The 19,368-nt window shown below is 42.1% G+C and overlaps 1 protein-coding gene across 2 annotated transcripts in view; it reads left to right on the top strand.

Moving 5' to 3' along the window:
- The window catches only part of LOC133538622 (zinc finger protein basonuclin-2-like), a 236,708-nt gene that overhangs the window by 120,450 nt on the left and 96,890 nt on the right, over nt 1-19,368 (top strand). For both annotated transcript variants that reach the window (XM_061880270.1, XM_061880271.1), the window contains exon 4: nt 1,194-1,429. In XM_061880270.1, the coding sequence (XP_061736254.1) occupies nt 1,194-1,429 (236 nt within the window). The remainder of the gene's footprint in view (nt 1-1,193; nt 1,430-19,368) is intronic.

The following is a 19,368-nucleotide window of genomic DNA, read 5'->3' as shown; positions in this document are numbered from 1 at the left end:
CCGGTACCAAAATATTGGTAACTTTACAACACAAGTCCAGGGTGTACCCCGCCTTACGCCTGAGTGCAGCTGCGATGGGCTCCAGCACCTCCGCAACCCCGAGAGGGACAAGCGGTAGGAAATGGATGGATGGATGAGAGTCAAATTCTGTATTATGTTATTGAATATTCAAAAAAGGCAATAATGTTGAATATTCAATAACATGGCACATTCTTGCATCCAGCACACCTTACAACAGTGGTAATAAAAGATGCAACCTATGCTTAAAAGACTAACTGTTTATTATATACCACCCAGACCTGTCATCCCTCAACAAGCGCAGTGAAATTGTATCAGCATGCCGTCACAGACGGAGACACCTCCTAGGTAACACATGAGCCAATCACCAGTGTGATAAACCATACAATGATAAACCATTGTATGTGAATGCTTCCATTAAAATCTCCTGATGATTGAGGGAACCCCTCATGAAACAGTTCTGTAGAGATGAAGTAGTCTTGTGATTTTTCCCACACATACATACATACATATATGTGTGCTTTAATTGGATTATCCAGAGAATAGTGCTCGATTACCATAGTAGAGCGCAATATGTATGTGTGTGGAAAAAAATCACAAGACTACATCTCTACAGAAGTGTTTCATGAGGGGTTCCCTCAATCATCAGGAGGTTTTAATGGAAGCCCTCACATACCATGGTTTATATATAGGGCACAGAGTGGGTGGGTACAGGCAGGCGTAGGGGCGTGGTGATTGGCTCATGTGTTACCTAGGAGGTGTTTCCGTCTGTGACGGCATGCTGATACAATTTCACTGCGCTTGTTGAGGGATGACAGGTCTGGGTGGTATATAATAAACAGTTTCACTTTTAAGCACAAGATGCATCTTTTATTACCACTGTTGTAAGGTGTGCTGGATGCAAGAATTTGACATGGTATTGATTATTCAACATTTTTGTCTTTGTTGAATATTCAATAACATAATACAGAATTTGACTGTCATCCATCCATCCATTTTTTTTTCTCCTGACGATTGAGGGAACCCCTCATGAAACTTCTGTAGAGATGAAGTAGTCTTGTGATTTCCCCCCACACATACATATTATATATATATATCACACATACATATTATATATATGATGTATTTATTGATATGGTGGTATAATTGAATTGAATGCGTTTCTTTGTGCGCAGCTCTGGACAAGCTCAGCACCCAGCACCTGTACCACCCGACCCAGGTGGAGATCGTGCAGTCCAACGTGGTGTTCGACATCAGCAGCCTGATGCTGTACGGAACCCAGGCGGTGCCGGTGCGGCTCAAGATCCTGCTGGACCGCCTCTTCTCCGTGCTGAAGCAGGAGGAGGTTCTGCACATCCTGCACGGCCTGGGCTGGACCCTGCGAGACTACGTCAGGGGCTACATACTGCAGGTCGGTGGAGGGCAATTTGCCACCATTTTTGGAAAGTGGTCGCGGCAAAACGCTGTTTTGTCAGGCCCGCACTTAGCTTAGACAATCAGGGGGCCACTTTGGTCCCATCACTGGACAAACACGCCAGCCCAAGCGCCCCAGAAAGCATGGAAAAAAAAAAAGAAAGAAAAATAGGGGGGGAAATGTCACGCCATCAAACCTTCTTCCTCTATAATTGCGCTAAAAGTTCTGCTGCTGAAACCCAAAGTGTTCCTGAATGAATTAGTGAGGAGAGAGTGAACATGTGGTTTTTCTGTGTGTGTGTGTGTGTGTGTGTGTGTGTGTGTTGTGTTCACATGTGCTTATCTGTATGCAAGTATGGCGCAGGATTCTAAGAGCATAAGTGGAACAGCATGGCCGCTTTGGGGGCAGCGCTGTGTGTGCACGGAAACGGCTTCTGTGAATAAAAACACTTGCAGACTACTTAAGAACACACACCGCTCAGACGCAATATTAGGTACACCGACAAAACACAATCACATCTAACATACACAAAAAAAATATTTTGCCTAAATTTAAAGGGGTATTCCTTTAAAATGTTTATTATTCTGGATGCCGAGAGGCATTTCACCTATTTTGACCATTTTTACTGGAGAGTGTGCAGGTGCACAGAATGAAGTGACTAGTGGGTGTATGAAAATGAAAATATACGCCAAAAATTAACACACACACACACACACACACACACACACACACACACACACACACACACACACACACACACACACACACACACACACACACACACACACACACACACACACGGACCAACAACTGACTAAAATTGTGGTTGTGTTGACTAAATTAAATGCCTTATGTGTCATATAAGAAAAAAACAATTTTTTCTCCTGTTAATATAAAATAAGAACTACAATTTTAATATTATAGTACTTATAATTTAAAAAGGCATCTTAAAAAATCCATTAATATTTTGAACGAATATGTTTGTATGAAATATAAAACAAGCTTTTTACATTTTGTATCGCACCATATCTCGATAATTCCCGATTCATATTTTCATTATCAGTGGAAATAAAAGAAAATAGAGCCGACATACATTGTCTTAAAAATAATTGACATTTTTTGTTGATTGAAAAATACTTTTGCAGGTTATACAAAAAAGCATTTTTTTGTATTGAACTGTATCTATTGATTTTTTCATGTATTGATATTTTTTAAATTAAGTACATTTAAAAGTATATCAGATTTTGATTATTTGGTATTTTACAAATATTTTTGCATGGCATAAAAAATTGCATTATACTGTATCTGTGTTTTTTCCCCAAATTTCATTCTTTAAAACATTTTTCTATTAAATACAAAATTTAGAAGCTGTACACCCTTGTAAAAAAATGTATTTTCAATTTATTTCTATATTTTGAACATTTCAAAAATAAGTTGGCATGTAATAGACAAAAACCTCTTTTTAGAAGTGTATTGAACTGGATTTTTCCAATTTTTTTATTTTCTGTTTCAGATATATATATATATATATATATATATATATATATATATATATATATATACATACATATATATACATATATATAAATACACACATATACACACATACATACACATATATATATATGTATATATATATATATATATATACATACATACATATATACACATATACATATATATATAAATACACACATATATACACATGTATACACATATACATACATACATACATATGTATATATATATGTATATATACATATATACATACACATACATATACATACATACACATACATATATATACATACACACATATATATATATATACATACACATATATATACATACACACATTCATACATATACATACAGTATATATATATACACACACACAAACAAACATATACACACATTTTTAATCAAAAAAATACAATTCCATGTTTTAAAACGGACAAAAACTGTTTGAAAAAAAATGGTCAAAGAAAGTGATGACCCCTGTGTCAGGTGGTCTGATGAAGAATCTGACCCCTCCCAGCTGTGAGTTCTGCTATATTGGGGCCGGTGTATTATCATCAATAGTTTGTCCCAGCATGAGAAAGTCGTCCTAAACCATTGATTAAAGGGTTCTCCTAAAGTGTCTCCCAGTGAAGGAGTGCACACACAAGACAGGAAGTGCCACAGTGACAACCAAATATAACAATTAGTACCACCAGTGCTGCAATTAACTCTTATTCTCTGCCGCTAACTAATAGTACCAACATGCCACCCAGGCCGTTTAACTTCTCATCTAGTCAAGGAATAATAAAATAACAAAAGAGGAGCCCAAAGCGCCTCGCTGCAGCGTGACAAAAAGTCAACAGAGTGTGTCTAAATATGCGTACACTTTTGTAATAGGCTGCCTCAAAGTGAAGAAATGAATCAATATCATTAACGACTCGCCGGCTTATCAACTTTGATTTGAGAAGTAGACGAATTACACCGGGCGTCAATAACCATTAAAATAAATGATTGGCTTCTGTGTCCCTGCTGCTTACAGTCAGACTCACACAGACTCTGCACGCATGTTTGCACTTCAGCAGTCGGCAACAAACATTCTTTTACAGCACAATAACTGACTACCACTTGCACTTTAATAGTCCCACACTTGCAGACTTACTTGTAGTCTCTGTGACAACAAACATGTTGCCATTGGTCAGGGATCTGGGGGCAATTCTTACATCCAATGGAAAAAAAAAAAACACTCTGGGTGACCTTTTTAAGTGGCTTTAAGACATTTAAAAGGAGTTCCATTGTACAGATTGAAAATAAAAAGGAAAGCCACCTCATAATATGGCACTTGAGTATTATGTCTTGTAGAGAAAGTCTGGAAGCTTGCAAAAGTACACTGTGAAGAAAGTCAGTGTATTTTACATTAAAAAAACAAACAAAAAACCTGGGGGCTCCGTTGCCAGAAGTATACTGAAGTAATAAGTGGTAGCATTTTTACGCAGGATTGCACTGTAAAAAAAAAAACAAATATGTGAGAAAAATGTAGTGGGTGCGACTTATATACTGGTGCGGCTTATAGTCCGGTGTGGTTAACATGTGAAGAAAAAAATGTGTTTTTCAAAAATTTGGTGGTTGCGATTTATATGCTGGTGCGGTTTATAGCCCGATGTGGTTAATATGTGAGAAAAAATGTGGTTCTTCTCAAATTTTGTGGCTGTGATTTATATACTGGTGCGGTTTATAATCCGGTGTGGCTTCAATATGAAGGGGGGGAAAAGTTTTTCTGCTAAAATTTTGGGGGTGCAATTTATAAACTGGTGCAGCTTATAGCTTGATGTGGCTAACATATGAAAAAAAAGTATTTCTCTTCTAAAATTTAGTGGGTGCGACTTATATACTGGTGCGTCTTATAGTCCGGTGTCACTAACACCAAGAAAAAAAATATTCTAAAATTTGGTGGGTGCAACTTATAAACTTGTGCAGCTTATATCCCGGTGTGGCTAATATCTGAAAAAAAATTTTTTTTTCTTCTCAAATTTAGTGGGTGCAACTTATATGCTGGTGCGGCTTGTAGCCCGGTGTGACTAACGTATGAAATAAATAAAAAAATTATTCTAAAATTTAGTGGGTGCAACTTATATACTAGTGCGGCTTATAGCCCGCTGTGGCTAACATATGAAAAAAAAATGTTTTTCTTCTTAAATTTAGTGTGTGCGACTTATATACTGGTGCGGCTTATAGTCCGGTGTGGCTAACATAAAAAAAAAAGCGTTTTCTACTAAAATTTAGTGGGTGTGACTTAGAAACTGGTGCGGCTTATAGTCCGGTGTGACTAACATGAAAAAAAACATTTTTTTCTTCTTAAATTTAGTGGGTGCGATTTATATACACTGGTGCGGCTTGTAGCCCGGTGTGACTAACATATGAAATAAATATTTTTTTTCTTCTAAAATTTAGTGGGTGCAACTTATAAACTGGTGCCGCTTATAGCTTGATGTGGCTAACATATGGAAAAAAAAAAAATTCTTCTTAAATTTAGTGGGTGCGACTTATATACTGGTGCGGCTTGTAGCCCGGTGTGACTAACATATGAAATAAATAAAAAAATTCTTCTAAAATTTAGTGGGTGCAACTTATATACTGGTGCGGCTTATAGCACGCTGTGGCTAACATATGAAAAAAAAAATTGTTCTTCTTAAATTTAGTGGGTGCGACTTATATACTGGTGCGGCTTATAGTCCGGTGTGGCTAACATGTGGATGGAAAAAAAAAATCTTCCAAAATTTTGTGGGTGCAATTTATATACTGGTGTGGCTTATAGTCAGGTGTGGCTAATGTATGTACGGAACCATTTTTTGTCTAAAATTGAGTGTGTGCGGCTTATATGCCGGTGCGACTTATAGTCCATAAAATTCAGTATTGTATATTTTAGTTCTATTATAACTTTTTGTTTTTTATCAATAACTTGCAAATAGAGATTTTATTTTATTAATTTTATGATGGCTACACTGAGTGTGAAGTAGGTTTTGTGTGTGTGTGTGTGTGTGTGTGTGTGTGTGTGTGTGTGTGTGCGTGTGTGTGTGTGTGTGTGCACTTAATACACCCTCGTGTGGAGGCATGCGGTAATGAAGCATAGCCCACGTTGGATGGCGTTCGGGGGTAGACGAGAGTGATTCTGCGGATAGTTTGAATAAGCATTCCTCCGGGTGTGTGTGCAATTAGGGTTAGAACTGTTTGTGTGTGTGTGTGTGTGTGTGTGTGTGTGTGTGTGTGTGTGTGTGTGTGGTGCTGGGAGTTGTTAGCGGTTCCATCTGGGTCTCCTGGAAGCTGTGTGGAGTCAGGAAAACCGCATCTCATAAAAAGCGGAGGCAGCCCAATGTTCTACAAGGACAGAACATTACTGGGAATGTCGCTCAGGAAAGGGAGAAGAAGAAGAAGAGGAAGAAAAAAAAAAAACACACACAGGCTGGGCTCGGGTCCACATGTTGGCTCCACTCGTCTCCCTCTCAAGTTGAGGGATGAAGAAGAGGACGACATAATCGACAGTGTGGGAGAATGCTGATCACAATCCCATCTGTGAGAGAGCGGCGACAGACTGCGTGGAGATGCATGGCGGGCTGGGGACTATCTGAGGCCGTGTGCAAACCACCATGGAAGAGGCGCCAAAAGTGAAGGGCAGCTGAGTCCCGACTTCAAGACAGAAAACATGACATTACACGCACTACAACATGATAAAGGTTGGACCAGCGGTTCTTTTTCACCAAGCACCACTTTAGAACAACAAAAAAAACAGCCTCCCCAAGCACCGCCGTGATAAACCGCATTGAAATACAGTAGCAGAGTAGGCCCAAGTGTTCATTAAAAACAAGGCAGAGGTTTTATTTAACAAGCATGTTCAATATTTTTGGCTACTGTAAGGTTACGCGCAGTTGGAACAGTAACACTGTGTTGGAATATAGGAACATAAAACACTGTACTTTAATAATGAATCCAGATTTAGATGGAGCCTGCGCACCACGAGCGGTACAGTTTGAGAACCACTGGCTTAGGGAACAACGCAGATAGGAGGCGCTATACTCCGCTCAAAACTGGAATGTTGGAAAAATGCAACACACGAAAACAATTGTTTTTAAAAGTTATAAAAAAACATGGTTTGACATGAAAATGTGGTTGTAGAGGTTGCCCTCTAGTGGGCTCTTCAGACCGCCACAGACTGCCAGGAATTCAGGATATAACACATTTTATTTTCATCCAATGGTGCAAAGTCTTTAGCTTTCCAGCACATTGTCTTTCAGCAGCACCTCCAACCACCCCCCTTCGTTTCATCACGGCTGCTCCTGATAAAGGCGACAGGTGATTAGCTAACAGGGCCCACCTGGGCCATCTACACACCTGTCGCTATCTTCGAGGCCGGCCTTGACACACCCCATTCCGCAGCAGGCCACGCCCCACTCCACAGTCGAATTTTGACTAGCGCTGTTATCAATCAATCAATGTTCAATCAATCAATCAATGTTCATTTATATAGCCCTAAATCACTAGTGTCTCAAAGGGCTGCACAAACCACTACGACATCCTCGGTAGGCCCACATAAGGGCAAGGAAAACTCACACCCAGTGGGACGTCGGTGACAATGAGGACTATGAGAACCTTGGAGAGGACCACATATGTGGGCAACCCCCCCTCTAGGGGACGATTGAAGGGCCCCACGAGGGACTGGACTCTCACGTTATTAACCATAGCCACTCGGTATCCATTGCACCGGTCACCCGGGGGTCCCCACAAGTGCAGACCCTTTCAAGGTTCCTCGTTGTTCCCAATGGGTTGAGTTTTTCCTTGGCCTGATGTGGGATCTGAGCCCAGGATGTCGTTGTGGCTTGTGCAGCCTTTTTGAGACATTTGTGGTTAAGGGCCATATAAGTAAACTTCGATTGATTGATTGATTGATTGATTGATGGGCGTCACGTTGGCAGAGGGGTTAGTGCGTCTGCCTCACAATACCAAGGTCCTGAGTAGTCAGGGTTCAATCCCGGGCTCGGGATCTTTCTATGTGGAGTTTGCATTTCCTCCCCGTGACTGTGTGGGTTTCCTCCCACCTCCAAAGACATGCACCTGGGGATAGGCCCCTCCCACCTCCAAAGACATGCACCTGGGGATAGGCCCCTCCCACCTCCAAAGGCATGCACCTGGGGATAGGCCCCTCCCACCTCCAAAGACATGCACCTGGGGATAGGCCCCTCCCACCTCCAAAGACATGCACCTGGGGATAGGCCCCTCCCACCTCCAAAGGCATGCACCTGGGGATAGGCCCCTCCCACCTCCAAAGACATGCACCTGGGGATAGGCCCCTCCCACCTCCAAAGACATGCACCTGGGGACAGGTTGATAAGCAACACTAAATGGTCCCTAGTGTGTGAATGTTGTCTGTCTATCTGTGTTGGCCCTGTGATGAGGTGGCGACTTGTCCAGGGTGTACCCCGCCTTCCGCCCGATTGTAGCTGAGATAGGCGCCAGCGCCCCCCCCCTGACCCCAAAAGGGAATAAGCGGTAGAAAATGGATGTATGGAATAATAATTTGACTTATTTTTAACATTTTAGTGACTGAACCCCTCTCTGCTCCCCAGGAGCCCTAAGGTTTAAAAAAAAATAATCCATATATTTTGTTACGGTTTGAAAATGAAAAAAAATCAAAATGGCCCCCGCATGCTTAAATTTTTCCGTGTTCGGCCCTCTGTGGAAAAAGTTTGGACACCCCTGCCTTAAAGCACTTCTTCCTGAGGGCATTTCAGTGTTCTAACTTCACCTTTGTGGTTAATTTTCACCCTTTTTTGTCTGCTTGTAAGTACTCTGTAATTGTGCGCTGCCGAACATGCTCCGCTGCTCGTAAACCAGCAATGACACCACTGGGGTTGAGTGGTGGACCGGTACTTTTTCAGAGGCGGTATAGTACTGTATATGCTTCATTAGTATTTCGGTACTATACTAATATCGGTATACCGTCCAACCCTGATTCTGGCCAAGAAAAACAGAGAGTTGACAAGAGTTCCGTGTGAACACACCCTTAAAGGGCCGGCCCACTTTTGCTGGCCATAAAGCACATGCACTCAGCTCAGAATTGGCTCTATCATCTCCGATCCTCAAACTTGTCATATCTGCCGCCTCCTCGCCAGGCTAAATTTCCATTTTAGGTCACGGCGATCAGGACACCTTCTGGTCCTCCACGGCCTCTCCTAGCCCTTCGGAACCTGGTTTCTGTTATCGCTGCTTAATGCCTCTCCCCGGGAGATGGATGAGAGCGAGCGAGGGAACCTTTTCTTAAGGTGGAAATTCTTACGTTCATATGGTTATGATTTGAGCGGGAAGGTCAGGCTCCAGTTTTGGCTGGAAGGCGTTGTAAGCTCTGCTGGCCGCTCCGCGGGTCCGTCAGCACATCAAAAAGAGGCCCGGCGCACTGAATCAAGGTGCTTCTTCCCACACATCCTCCTCAGTGCTCGGTACTGTCAGCCGCTCGCTTACAGACGGACAAGATGGTAGCAGATTAGAGATAAATAGCACATCATTACCATTAGATTGTCATTGACCACTTCTTTCATCCAGAAAGACGCCCGCACGACCGCACGAGGCCGGGAGTCTCTTTTTCCCGGTCACTTTTTCTCACAGCCCCGCAAAGCCACCACTGGGCTTTTCACACAAAAGCGCCGCCGCACGGCAAATCCTCGCTGCCTTGCCTCGCGGATCCCGAATCTGAGCCCCAAATGAATTCAAGCTGGGGCGGCGAGGTTATGAGCAGGTCACATGGTATGCAGGAATTCAGAGGAATCATTCCCCTCATATTGGATTTGGCGGAATTGGAGCATAGATTTAGGAAGGTTCAAAACCAGTAGGCCAAGACTCAAAACAAGCCTGATTTAGATGACTACGCCAGCAAAGATCTCCCACGCGCCAAAATACATGAAGAAAAATATATTGAGAAAAGCAGAAAAAAATTTCAAAAGCAGGAATCTGCAAATCTAAATTAATGTTTTTTTTTAATGCCACTTAAAACAAATTTAAAAACCTACTGAAATGAGATTTTCTTATTTAAACGGGGATAGCAGCTCCATTCTATGTGTCATACTTCATCATTTTGCCATATTGCCATATTTTTGCTGAAAGGATTTAGTAGAGAACATCCACGATAAACATCGCAACTTTTGGTCGCTAATAAAAAAGCCTTGCCTGTACCGGAAGTAGCAGACGATGTGCGCGTGACGTCACGGGTTGTGGAGCTCCTCACATCTGAACATTGTTTACAATCATAGCCACCAGTAGCAAGAGCGATTCGAATCGAGAAAGCGACAATTTCCCCATTAATTTGAGCGAGGAAGAAATATTTGTGGATGAGGAAAGTTAGAGTGAAGCACAAAAAAAAAAAAGGCGACAGCTCCAGGCGACGGCAGTGGGAACGTTTCAGATGTAATTAAGACACATTTACTAGGATAATTCTGGAAAATCCCTTATCTGCTTATTATTTTAATAGTGTTTTAGTGAGATTGTAAAGTCATACCTGAAAGTCGGATGGCTGCGGTGAACGCCGGTGTCTCTGAGAGAAGCCGAGGAGCCAAGATCACAGCTGCCTTTTTGAGCTGCAGGTTGAGGTTGCATAATCCACTCAAGTCTCCAGTAAGAGCCGACTTAATATCACAATTTTCCCATCCAAAAACTTGCTGGTTGACGTAGAGAAACATGTTCGCTTGACCGCTCTGTGTTAAAGCTTCACAACAAACAAAGAAACACCGGCTATGTTTCGGTGCTAAAGGCAGCTGCAATCCACCGCTTTCCACCAACAGCATTCTTCTTTGACGTCTCCATTATTAATTTAACAAATTGCAAAAGATTCAGCAACACAGATGTCCAGAATACTGTGTAATTATGCGATGAAAAGAGACGACTTTTATCCGTAAGTGGTGCTGAGCTAATATGTCCGCTACAACCCGAGACGTCACAAACACGCGTCATCATTCCGCGACGTTTTTAACAAACAACTCTGCGGAAAATTTTAAATTGTAATTTAGTAAACTAAAGCGGCCGTATTGGCATGTGTTGCAATGTTAATATTTCATCATTGATATATAAACTATCAGACTGCGTGGTCGCTAGTAGTGGCTTTCAGTAGGCCTTTAATGCCCATGTCCTACCGCACATAGTTATTCTAATAGTACTAGTATGGTATTGCAATACTAATGAATCAAAAACGGTATGATACTCTGTTTGAAAGGGACCGGTTCCCAATTAAAATGATCAAGCATGACGGCACGCCATCACATCATATCATTGCTGGCTTTACGAGCAGAGGAGCATGTTCGGCAGTGCACAATCACAGAGTACTTACAAGCAGACACGGTCTGTAGACAGAAAAGAGAAAACCAACACATTTTGGCCTAAAAATTGACAATAAAGATAAAATTATAAGACTGAAACCCCCTCAGGAAAAGGTGCTTCAAGACATGGCTTGATGCTGAGTGTCAAGCAGGGACGTAAACGGGTCCCATTTTTATAGTCTTCAGTATGACTCAGCTGGGGTTTGAACTCACGACTTACTGATCTCAGGGCGGACACTCTAGTTTACTTCTCCAGCACTAAATCCCACATGTCACAATAACAGAGTCAGTGTATGACTCTAAATCTGAACTGGGCACAATTAAGGCCCAGGGGCCACATGCGGCCCGTAAATATTTCAATCTGGCCCGCCGGACATTCCCAAATAATTTTTTTTAGATCTTTAAGATGGAAAGTGTAGCTGTCATTATAATGTTTTCTAATGACTATAGAAATTATTTCAATGGTTGAAATCTGTGCTTTTTGCATAATATACTAGTTACCATGGTAATTAATTAGTTACCATGGTAATTAATTAGTTACTATGGTAATTAATTAGTTACTATGGTCACCAAGCAGTGTGGGTGGGGAGCGTTTCCACAGAGTGTTAGTGTCAGGGACAAATGTGGAAGGAGATTTTCACAACAAAGTTCTAAGTCAGGGCTGTCAAACTCAAATACAGAGTGGGCCAACATTTAAAAGTGAACAAAGCCGCGGGTCAACGTTGAACAAATGAACCTTTTAATAGGGACCCAAACAAGTTTTGCATTGAATATTGAACAAGCAAGGCTTATATAACTTTAGTGACATGCAAAATCCAGTTTCAAATAATACTAATAATATAAAAATCACAATGGCATATCAAATCAAATTTAAATAGAAATGGAATGCCTCTTTTCTATTTGCAGCCTTCTCAGGTAAATATCAAAATAAACTTTTCCCACAGGCTAATAATACATTTGTATATTGTAGCGTCCAGGAAGAGGTAGTGCTGCAAGGGGTTCCATGTATTTGTTCTGTTGTGTTTATGTTGTGTTACAGTGCAGATGTTCTTCCGAAAATTTGCTTGTCATTTTCGTTTAGTGTTGGTTCCAAGTGTGGTGCATATTTGTAACAGTCTTAAAGTTGTTTATACGGCCACCCTCAGTGTGACCTGTATGGCTGTTGCCCAAGCTTGCATTGCATTAGCATGTGTGTGTGTGTGTGTGTGTGTGTGTGTGTGTGTGTGTGTGTGTGTGTGTGTGTGTGTAAAAGCCACATATATCATGTGACTAGGCCGGCACGCCGTTTCTACGTAGGAATAGCGGACGTGACGAAAGGTTTTAGAGGATGTTTGAAGCAGTGCCTTTAAGGCACGCCCCCAATATTGTTGTCCAGGTGGGAATCCAGAGAAATTTGGGAGAATGGTTGCCCCCTGTTATTTTCATGAGGGGCACTGAAATTTGGGAGTCTCCTTGGAAAATCGGCGGTGAGTGTTAGCAAGTATGAGTATTAGCGGTGAATGCGGTGTCACAGCTACACCGCCGCTGTTTAATACCGGCGGGCCAGCTCTAATGTTAATTTGATGTTGCCTCAAGGGCCAAATGAAATTACACGGCGGGCCAAATTTTGCCCGCGGGCCAGAGTTTGACACCCATGTTCTAAAGCTTAGTTAAATACCAGATTGTATATTGTATTTTTATCCTTTGCGTTCATATTTCGCCGTTTGTCGCATTTTTGTCGCGTTTTGCTTGATTGTAAAATATGTCAATTGAAAGGGGGGTAAGTTGTCAATATTCAGTGTTTTATCGTTCGTAGAAAATGTAAAATTAAATTCTGTTTTTTTAAGACGGTCTGTCAAAACATTTTTAGCATTTATTCAGACATTATTGTGAAGTTTTGTATAAAGTGTTCCTAAAACACATTTATTTTTTCTAAATGTGTTCGAATTCAGAAAAATACCTGGCCAGGCCTGCTCTAAAATGTTTTCATAACCACATGACAAAAAATGGCATTGCAAAATTCAAAGTGATTGATGTCGTTCATCCCTCCGGTTTCCAATGTCCAAAGCAACATATCATATCAGGCGGCGTTTGGCGGCCTTGGATCGGATCTGAGGAATCCTGCTCGGGCTGACTTTGGCGCCCGGGCCGCCAGAACCGTGCAGGAATGCGCGGAGTGAAAACAGCAAATCTCTTATCGCCCTATCTGACCCAGCCTGTCGTGTTTATTCATGTTCACGCTGCCGCCCGAGCCGTCCAAGTGTAGTTTGGACCGCGCATCAAAGGCCATCAAGCAGGAAGCACGAGAGTCCATCGTCCCAAATGTTCCGAGACATGGAGACGGTGTGCTGTCTGTGCATTGTTTCACACTGCGAAAAGTCAGTGTTCAGAAACAAGAATCAAAAATACAAAAATGAGGGGTATTTTATTTGAACTAAGCAAAATTATCTGCCAATGGATCAAGAAAATCTGGCTTGTCAAGACTTTCTATAATAAGTCAAATTAGCTAACCTCACTGAACCCAAAAAAACCTTCAAATAAGTATGTTGTCACTAATAATGTCATGTTCTGTGGTCACGTTTTGTTCCGTTCTGTTCTGTTGGTTTACGCTCCTTTGTTTTGTCACCATGAAGACCGATGAGTTCACCTGTACTCATTTGGACTCACGCACCTGATTAGTTTAGGACTCATGCACCTGAGTTGTTTAGGACTCACGCACCTGAGTTGTTTAGGACTCACGCAAGCGTGTTAATCAGGTCACTATCATTTAAGCTTGTAGTTGCCAGGCAGTCGGGCTGGCGTCATGGTTGTTGCTCCATGCTCTGTTCACTCTGGTCAAGTATCGCTCTGCTCATTTCGTTCCAAATAAGTTTTGTTTATTCATGTCACGTTTAGCGAGTCTTTTGTTTCATATCCATAGTTTTGCTTGTGTAGTAGTTTTTGTTTTTTAGCCAAGTTTGTTCTCCGCCTTCTGCGCGCCTTTAGTTTTGCATTTTTTTTTTAATGGATAAATTAGTGAAGTGAAGTGAATTATATTTATATAGCGCTTTTCTCGAGTGACTCAAAGCGCTTTACATAGTGGAACCCAATATCTAAGTTACATTTAAACCAGTGTGGGTGGCACTGGGAGCAGGTGGGTAAAGTGTCTTGCCCAAGGACACAACGGCAGTGAATAGGATGGCGGAAGCGGGAATCGAACCTGGAACTATCAAGTTGCTGGCACGGCTCCTCTACCAACAGAGCTAAATTATGTCTTTACCTTCACGCCATGTCCCGTCACCTTCCTTTGCATTCCGGGAAAACAAACCATACCATAGTCCACGTTTTGACAAATAACTGTACGACTATATGAGTACGTATTTTCTCTTGTTTCATTGAAAATAAATCAGCAAAGTCTATTTGGCTGTCATCTGTTTTAATATGAGACACAATTGTGTCAAAGTCATGATATTAGCCCAGCACCACACACGGCTAAAAGTCGTCTCTTTTCATCGCATAATTACACGGTAATGTGGACTGCTGTGTTGCTGAATCTTTTGCAATTTGTTCAATTAATAATGGAGACGTCAAAGAAGAATGCTGTTGGTGGAAAGTGGTGGATTGCAGCTGTCTTTAGCAACCGAAACACAGCTGGTGTTTCTTTGTTTGTTGTGAAGCTTTAACACAGAGCGGTCAAGCAAACGTGTTTCTCTACGTCAACCAGCAAGTTTTTGGATGGGAAAATTGTGATATTAAGTCGGCTCTTACCGGAGACTTCAGTGGATTATGCGACCTCATCCTGCAGCTCAAAAAGGCAGCCCTGATCTCGGCTCCTCTCAGAGACAATGGCGTTCACCGCAGCCATCCGACTTTCAGGTATGACTTTATAATCTCACTAAATAAATAAAATAAATAAATGGGTTGTACTTGTATAGCGCTTTTCTACCTTCAAAGTACTCAAAGCGCTTTGACACTACTTCCACATTCACACACACATTCACACACTGATGGAGGGAGCTGCCATGCAAGGCGCTAACCAGCACCCCATCAGGAGAAAGGGCGAAGTGTCTTGCTCAAGACACAACGGACGTGACGAGGTTGGTACTAGGTGGGGATCAACCAGGGACCCTCGGGTTACGCACGGCCACTCTCCCACTGCGCCACGCCGTCCGTCTAAAACACTATTAAAACAATAATCAAAAAAGGGATCTTCCAGAATTATCCTAGTAAATGTGTCTAATTATATCTGAAACGCTCACACTGCCGCCGCCCGGAGCCATCGCCTTTTCTCTTTTTTTTTAGTGCCTCACTCTAACTTTCCTTATCCACAAATCGTTCATCCTCACTCAAATTAATAAGGAAATTGTCGCTTTCTCGGTCCGAATAGCTCTTGCTGCTGGTGGCTATGATTATAAACAATGTTCAGATGTGAGGAGCCCTACAACCTGTGACATCACGCGCACTTCGTCTTCTACTTCCGGTACAGGCAAGGCTTTTTTATTAGCGACCAAAAGTTGCGAACTTTATCATCGATAAAGTTCCTTTCAGCAAAAATATGGCAATATTGTGAAATGATGAAGTATGACACATAGAATGGAGCTGCTATCCCCGTTTAAATAAGAACATCTCATTTCAGTAGGACTTTAAAACAAGTAAAACACTAACATAAAATCTGCTCTGTGAGAAGAACTCTCTTATCAGACAGAAAATAAGCAAATATCACCCTTATTTGAGATCATTTAATCTTACTTAGATTTCAGTTTTTGCAGTGCACCACTAATGTCTTCTTCTTATCACACACAATTAAGACAACCAATAAGGAGCCAAATTACTCCTCGGCAGACACTTAAGCAATTAGAGGGCTCCATTATTGTGTGCATTACATGCTTACATGCATATTTCACTCTTGTACACACACACACACACACACACACACACACACACACACACACACACACACACCTGGTCGGATGGTGAATATTTGATACTGACAAAGTGTGTATAGTTAATGTAATCCGAAGGGGGAGTTGACATGAATGATATCTTTAACATACATGCTTAAGGTCTTTGGGGGCGGGTGGGCTCCCCAGGGGGATCCCCCCACCCGCACCCCCCCTCCCCTCCTGTATGTACGCCACCAACTTACTCAAACCCCCCCATCCATCCTTTCCCCTGATGTCTGACTTCAAAGTGTAGTCGCCAATCCTACAGCTTTATCCGCCGAGCTGCTCGCATGGCTTCCCATGGACGCCCCCCCCCCCCCCCCCGGACCCCTACCCCCCAACTCCGACATTCCCTTTGAATCTGACAGTCCACCTCATGACGTCCCCTCCCGCTAAAAAGAATGCTCGCCTCGTATTAATGGTCTCCCTCCCCGCACTGATCAGTGTAATGAGAACTCTGGTGGTTCTGGCGTTCTCTTCCAGGTGCCGAGGGTCCCGCGGGAACCCCCCCTCACAGACGACCTAATTGAAACGGGGAAACTTTTATTTACACCGCCGCGTTCCTTTCAAAGAGCGGCCGGATATAATCACCTCCCTCGCTTCTGTCCGTCCACGTGTGATAATATCCTGTGCCTGAAGGTGGCTCTTTTCTGGGGAGGGTGTCGGGGAAATTGAGTTTTACTTCAAGGTCAGCGACACTAATGACAACACAGGGCGGCATCGATCCGCGCCAGAGAAGGTTCTGCCACCGCATTGATTGTCGCACACGGTTGTTGGGGAGTGGACAGGAAGTCACCAAAGTGGATTTAGAGTTGGGACTTAGTCAGATGAGATATTGTCCAGCTCACACGTCACTCTAATGAGGACCCGTGGGTTATACACTTGCCAACCCTCCCAGATTTTCCAATAAACTCCCGAAATGCAGCGCCTCTCACGAAAACCTCCCGGGACAAATTTTCTCACAAAAATCTCCCAAAATTCAGGCGGAGCTGGAGGCCACGCTCCCTCCAGGTCCATGCACACCTGAGTGAGGACAGCCTGTTTTCACGTTTGCTGACGTTATAACTGTAGAATGATCGAGGGCGAGTTTTTGGTTTCTTATGTGGGTTTATTGTTAGGCAGTTTCATTAACGTCCTCCCAGCGCGGTAACAACACACAACAACAGCAGTCACGTTTTCGTCTGCCGTAAACAGCAATGTTGTGACACTTAGGACAATACTGCCATCTACTGTACATGCATATGGTTAGAAAAATAATGACAGAGAAAAGAACAAGGATTGACAATTCAACTCTTAGCTCAACAATGAGTTGGTGTGTTATGTGTGTGTATATGTGTAAATAAACGAACACTAAAATTCAAGTATTTATTTTATATTTTATATATATATATATATATGTAAATGAAATACTTGACTTGGTGAATCTAGCTTCACCCCCCACCTCCTGAAATCGGAGGTCTCAAGGTTGGCAAGTACGTACACTTGTGATTTAGGGCTTCCCAATTCAAAAACGATATTTTTCCGATTCAAAACGATGCTGTATTCATTCAATACATAGATTTCAGCAGGATCTACCCCAGTCTGCTGACATACTAGCAGAGTAGTAGATTTTTCTATAAAAGCTTTTATAATTGTAAAGGACAATGTTTTATCAACTGATTGCAATAATGTAAATTTCTTTTAACTATTAAAGGAAGCAAAAATATGACTTATTATATCTTTGTGAAAACATTGGACACAGTGTGTTGTCCAGCTTATGAGATGCCATGCAAGTGTAAGCCACTGTGACACTATTGTTCTTTTTGATTATTTTTATAAATGTCTAATGATAATGTCAATGAGGGATTTTTAATCACTGCTATGCTGAAATGATAACTAATATTGATACTGTTGTTGATAATATTCATTTTTGTTTCACTACTTTTGGTTTGTTCTGTGTGGTGTTTGTGTCTCCTCTCAATTGTTCTGTTTATTGCAGTTCTGAGTGTTGCTGGCTCAGCTTTGGTTTGGAATTGGATTGCATTGTTATGGTATTGCTGTGTAGTGGTTTGTTGGATTGATAAAAAAAAAAAAAAAAAATAAAAATATACTTTTTTAAATGAAAATTGATTCTGAATCGCACAACATATTCGATTCAATTTGTATTAGAATCCATTTTCCCCCCACACCCCTACTGACTACCCTAAAATATATCCACGCTCCAGTTTCTATAGTATCGTACACCACAGAGTGACATCCCGCCCACGCACGCACGCATCTGATTCACGGCTGCTCCTGGTTGGCACCAGGGTTCAATGCTGGCGGGTAGGCGTCCCGCGGTGTGAGCGAGTGTGTGTCACTTTCCCCGTCCCACAAGTGGAAACATTTAGACGCCCCAACGTGTTCTGAGGCGAGAGGCTGGAGAAGCTCTAACGCACAAAAAGCAGGGAGGAGGAGGACACACACGGTATATATTTGTTTATATGCATCTTGGAGGACCTCACACATATTATATATATTTGTTTATATGCATCTTGGAGGACCTCACACACATTAGATGCACTCGGCGTCACCAGCAGGCGTTTGTGTTAGATCAGGTGTGGCCACCTGCTTCTCATTGAGGGCCACGTCGCAGTTGTGGTTGCCCTCAGAGAGACGCTTTTAACAGTGAATAATATACAGTGTGAATATAAATGTGTATCAACAAAACGTGTATAATCTTTTTTTACGTATGCTGTAGACCAGTGGTTCTCAAATGGGGGTACGTGTACCCCTGGGGGTACTTGAAGGTATACCAAGGGGTACGTGAGATTTTCCGAAAATATTCTAAAAATAACAACTGTTCAAAAATCCTTTATAAATATATTTATTGACTAATAATTCAATAAAATATGAATTTAATTGGGTTGTACTTGTATAGCGCTTTTCTACCTTCAAGGTACTCAAAGCGCTTTGACACTACTTCCACATTCACACACACATTCACACACTGATGGAGGGAGCTGCCATGCAAGGCGCCAACCAGCACCCATCAGGAGCAAGGGTGAAGTGTCTTGCTCAGGACACAACGGACGTGACGAAGTTGGTACTAGGTGGGGATTGAACCAGGGACCCTCGGGTTGCACATGGCCACTCTCTCACTGCGCCATAATCTGTGAAAAAGGCACAATATTCAGTGTCGACAGCTAGATTTTTTGTGGACATG

This window comes from Nerophis ophidion, linkage group LG20, assembly GCF_033978795.1.
Source record: "Nerophis ophidion isolate RoL-2023_Sa linkage group LG20, RoL_Noph_v1.0, whole genome shotgun sequence".
Lineage (NCBI taxonomy): Eukaryota > Metazoa > Chordata > Actinopteri > Syngnathiformes > Syngnathidae > Nerophis > Nerophis ophidion.
This window is presented reverse-complemented; position numbering and strand designations above follow the sequence as displayed.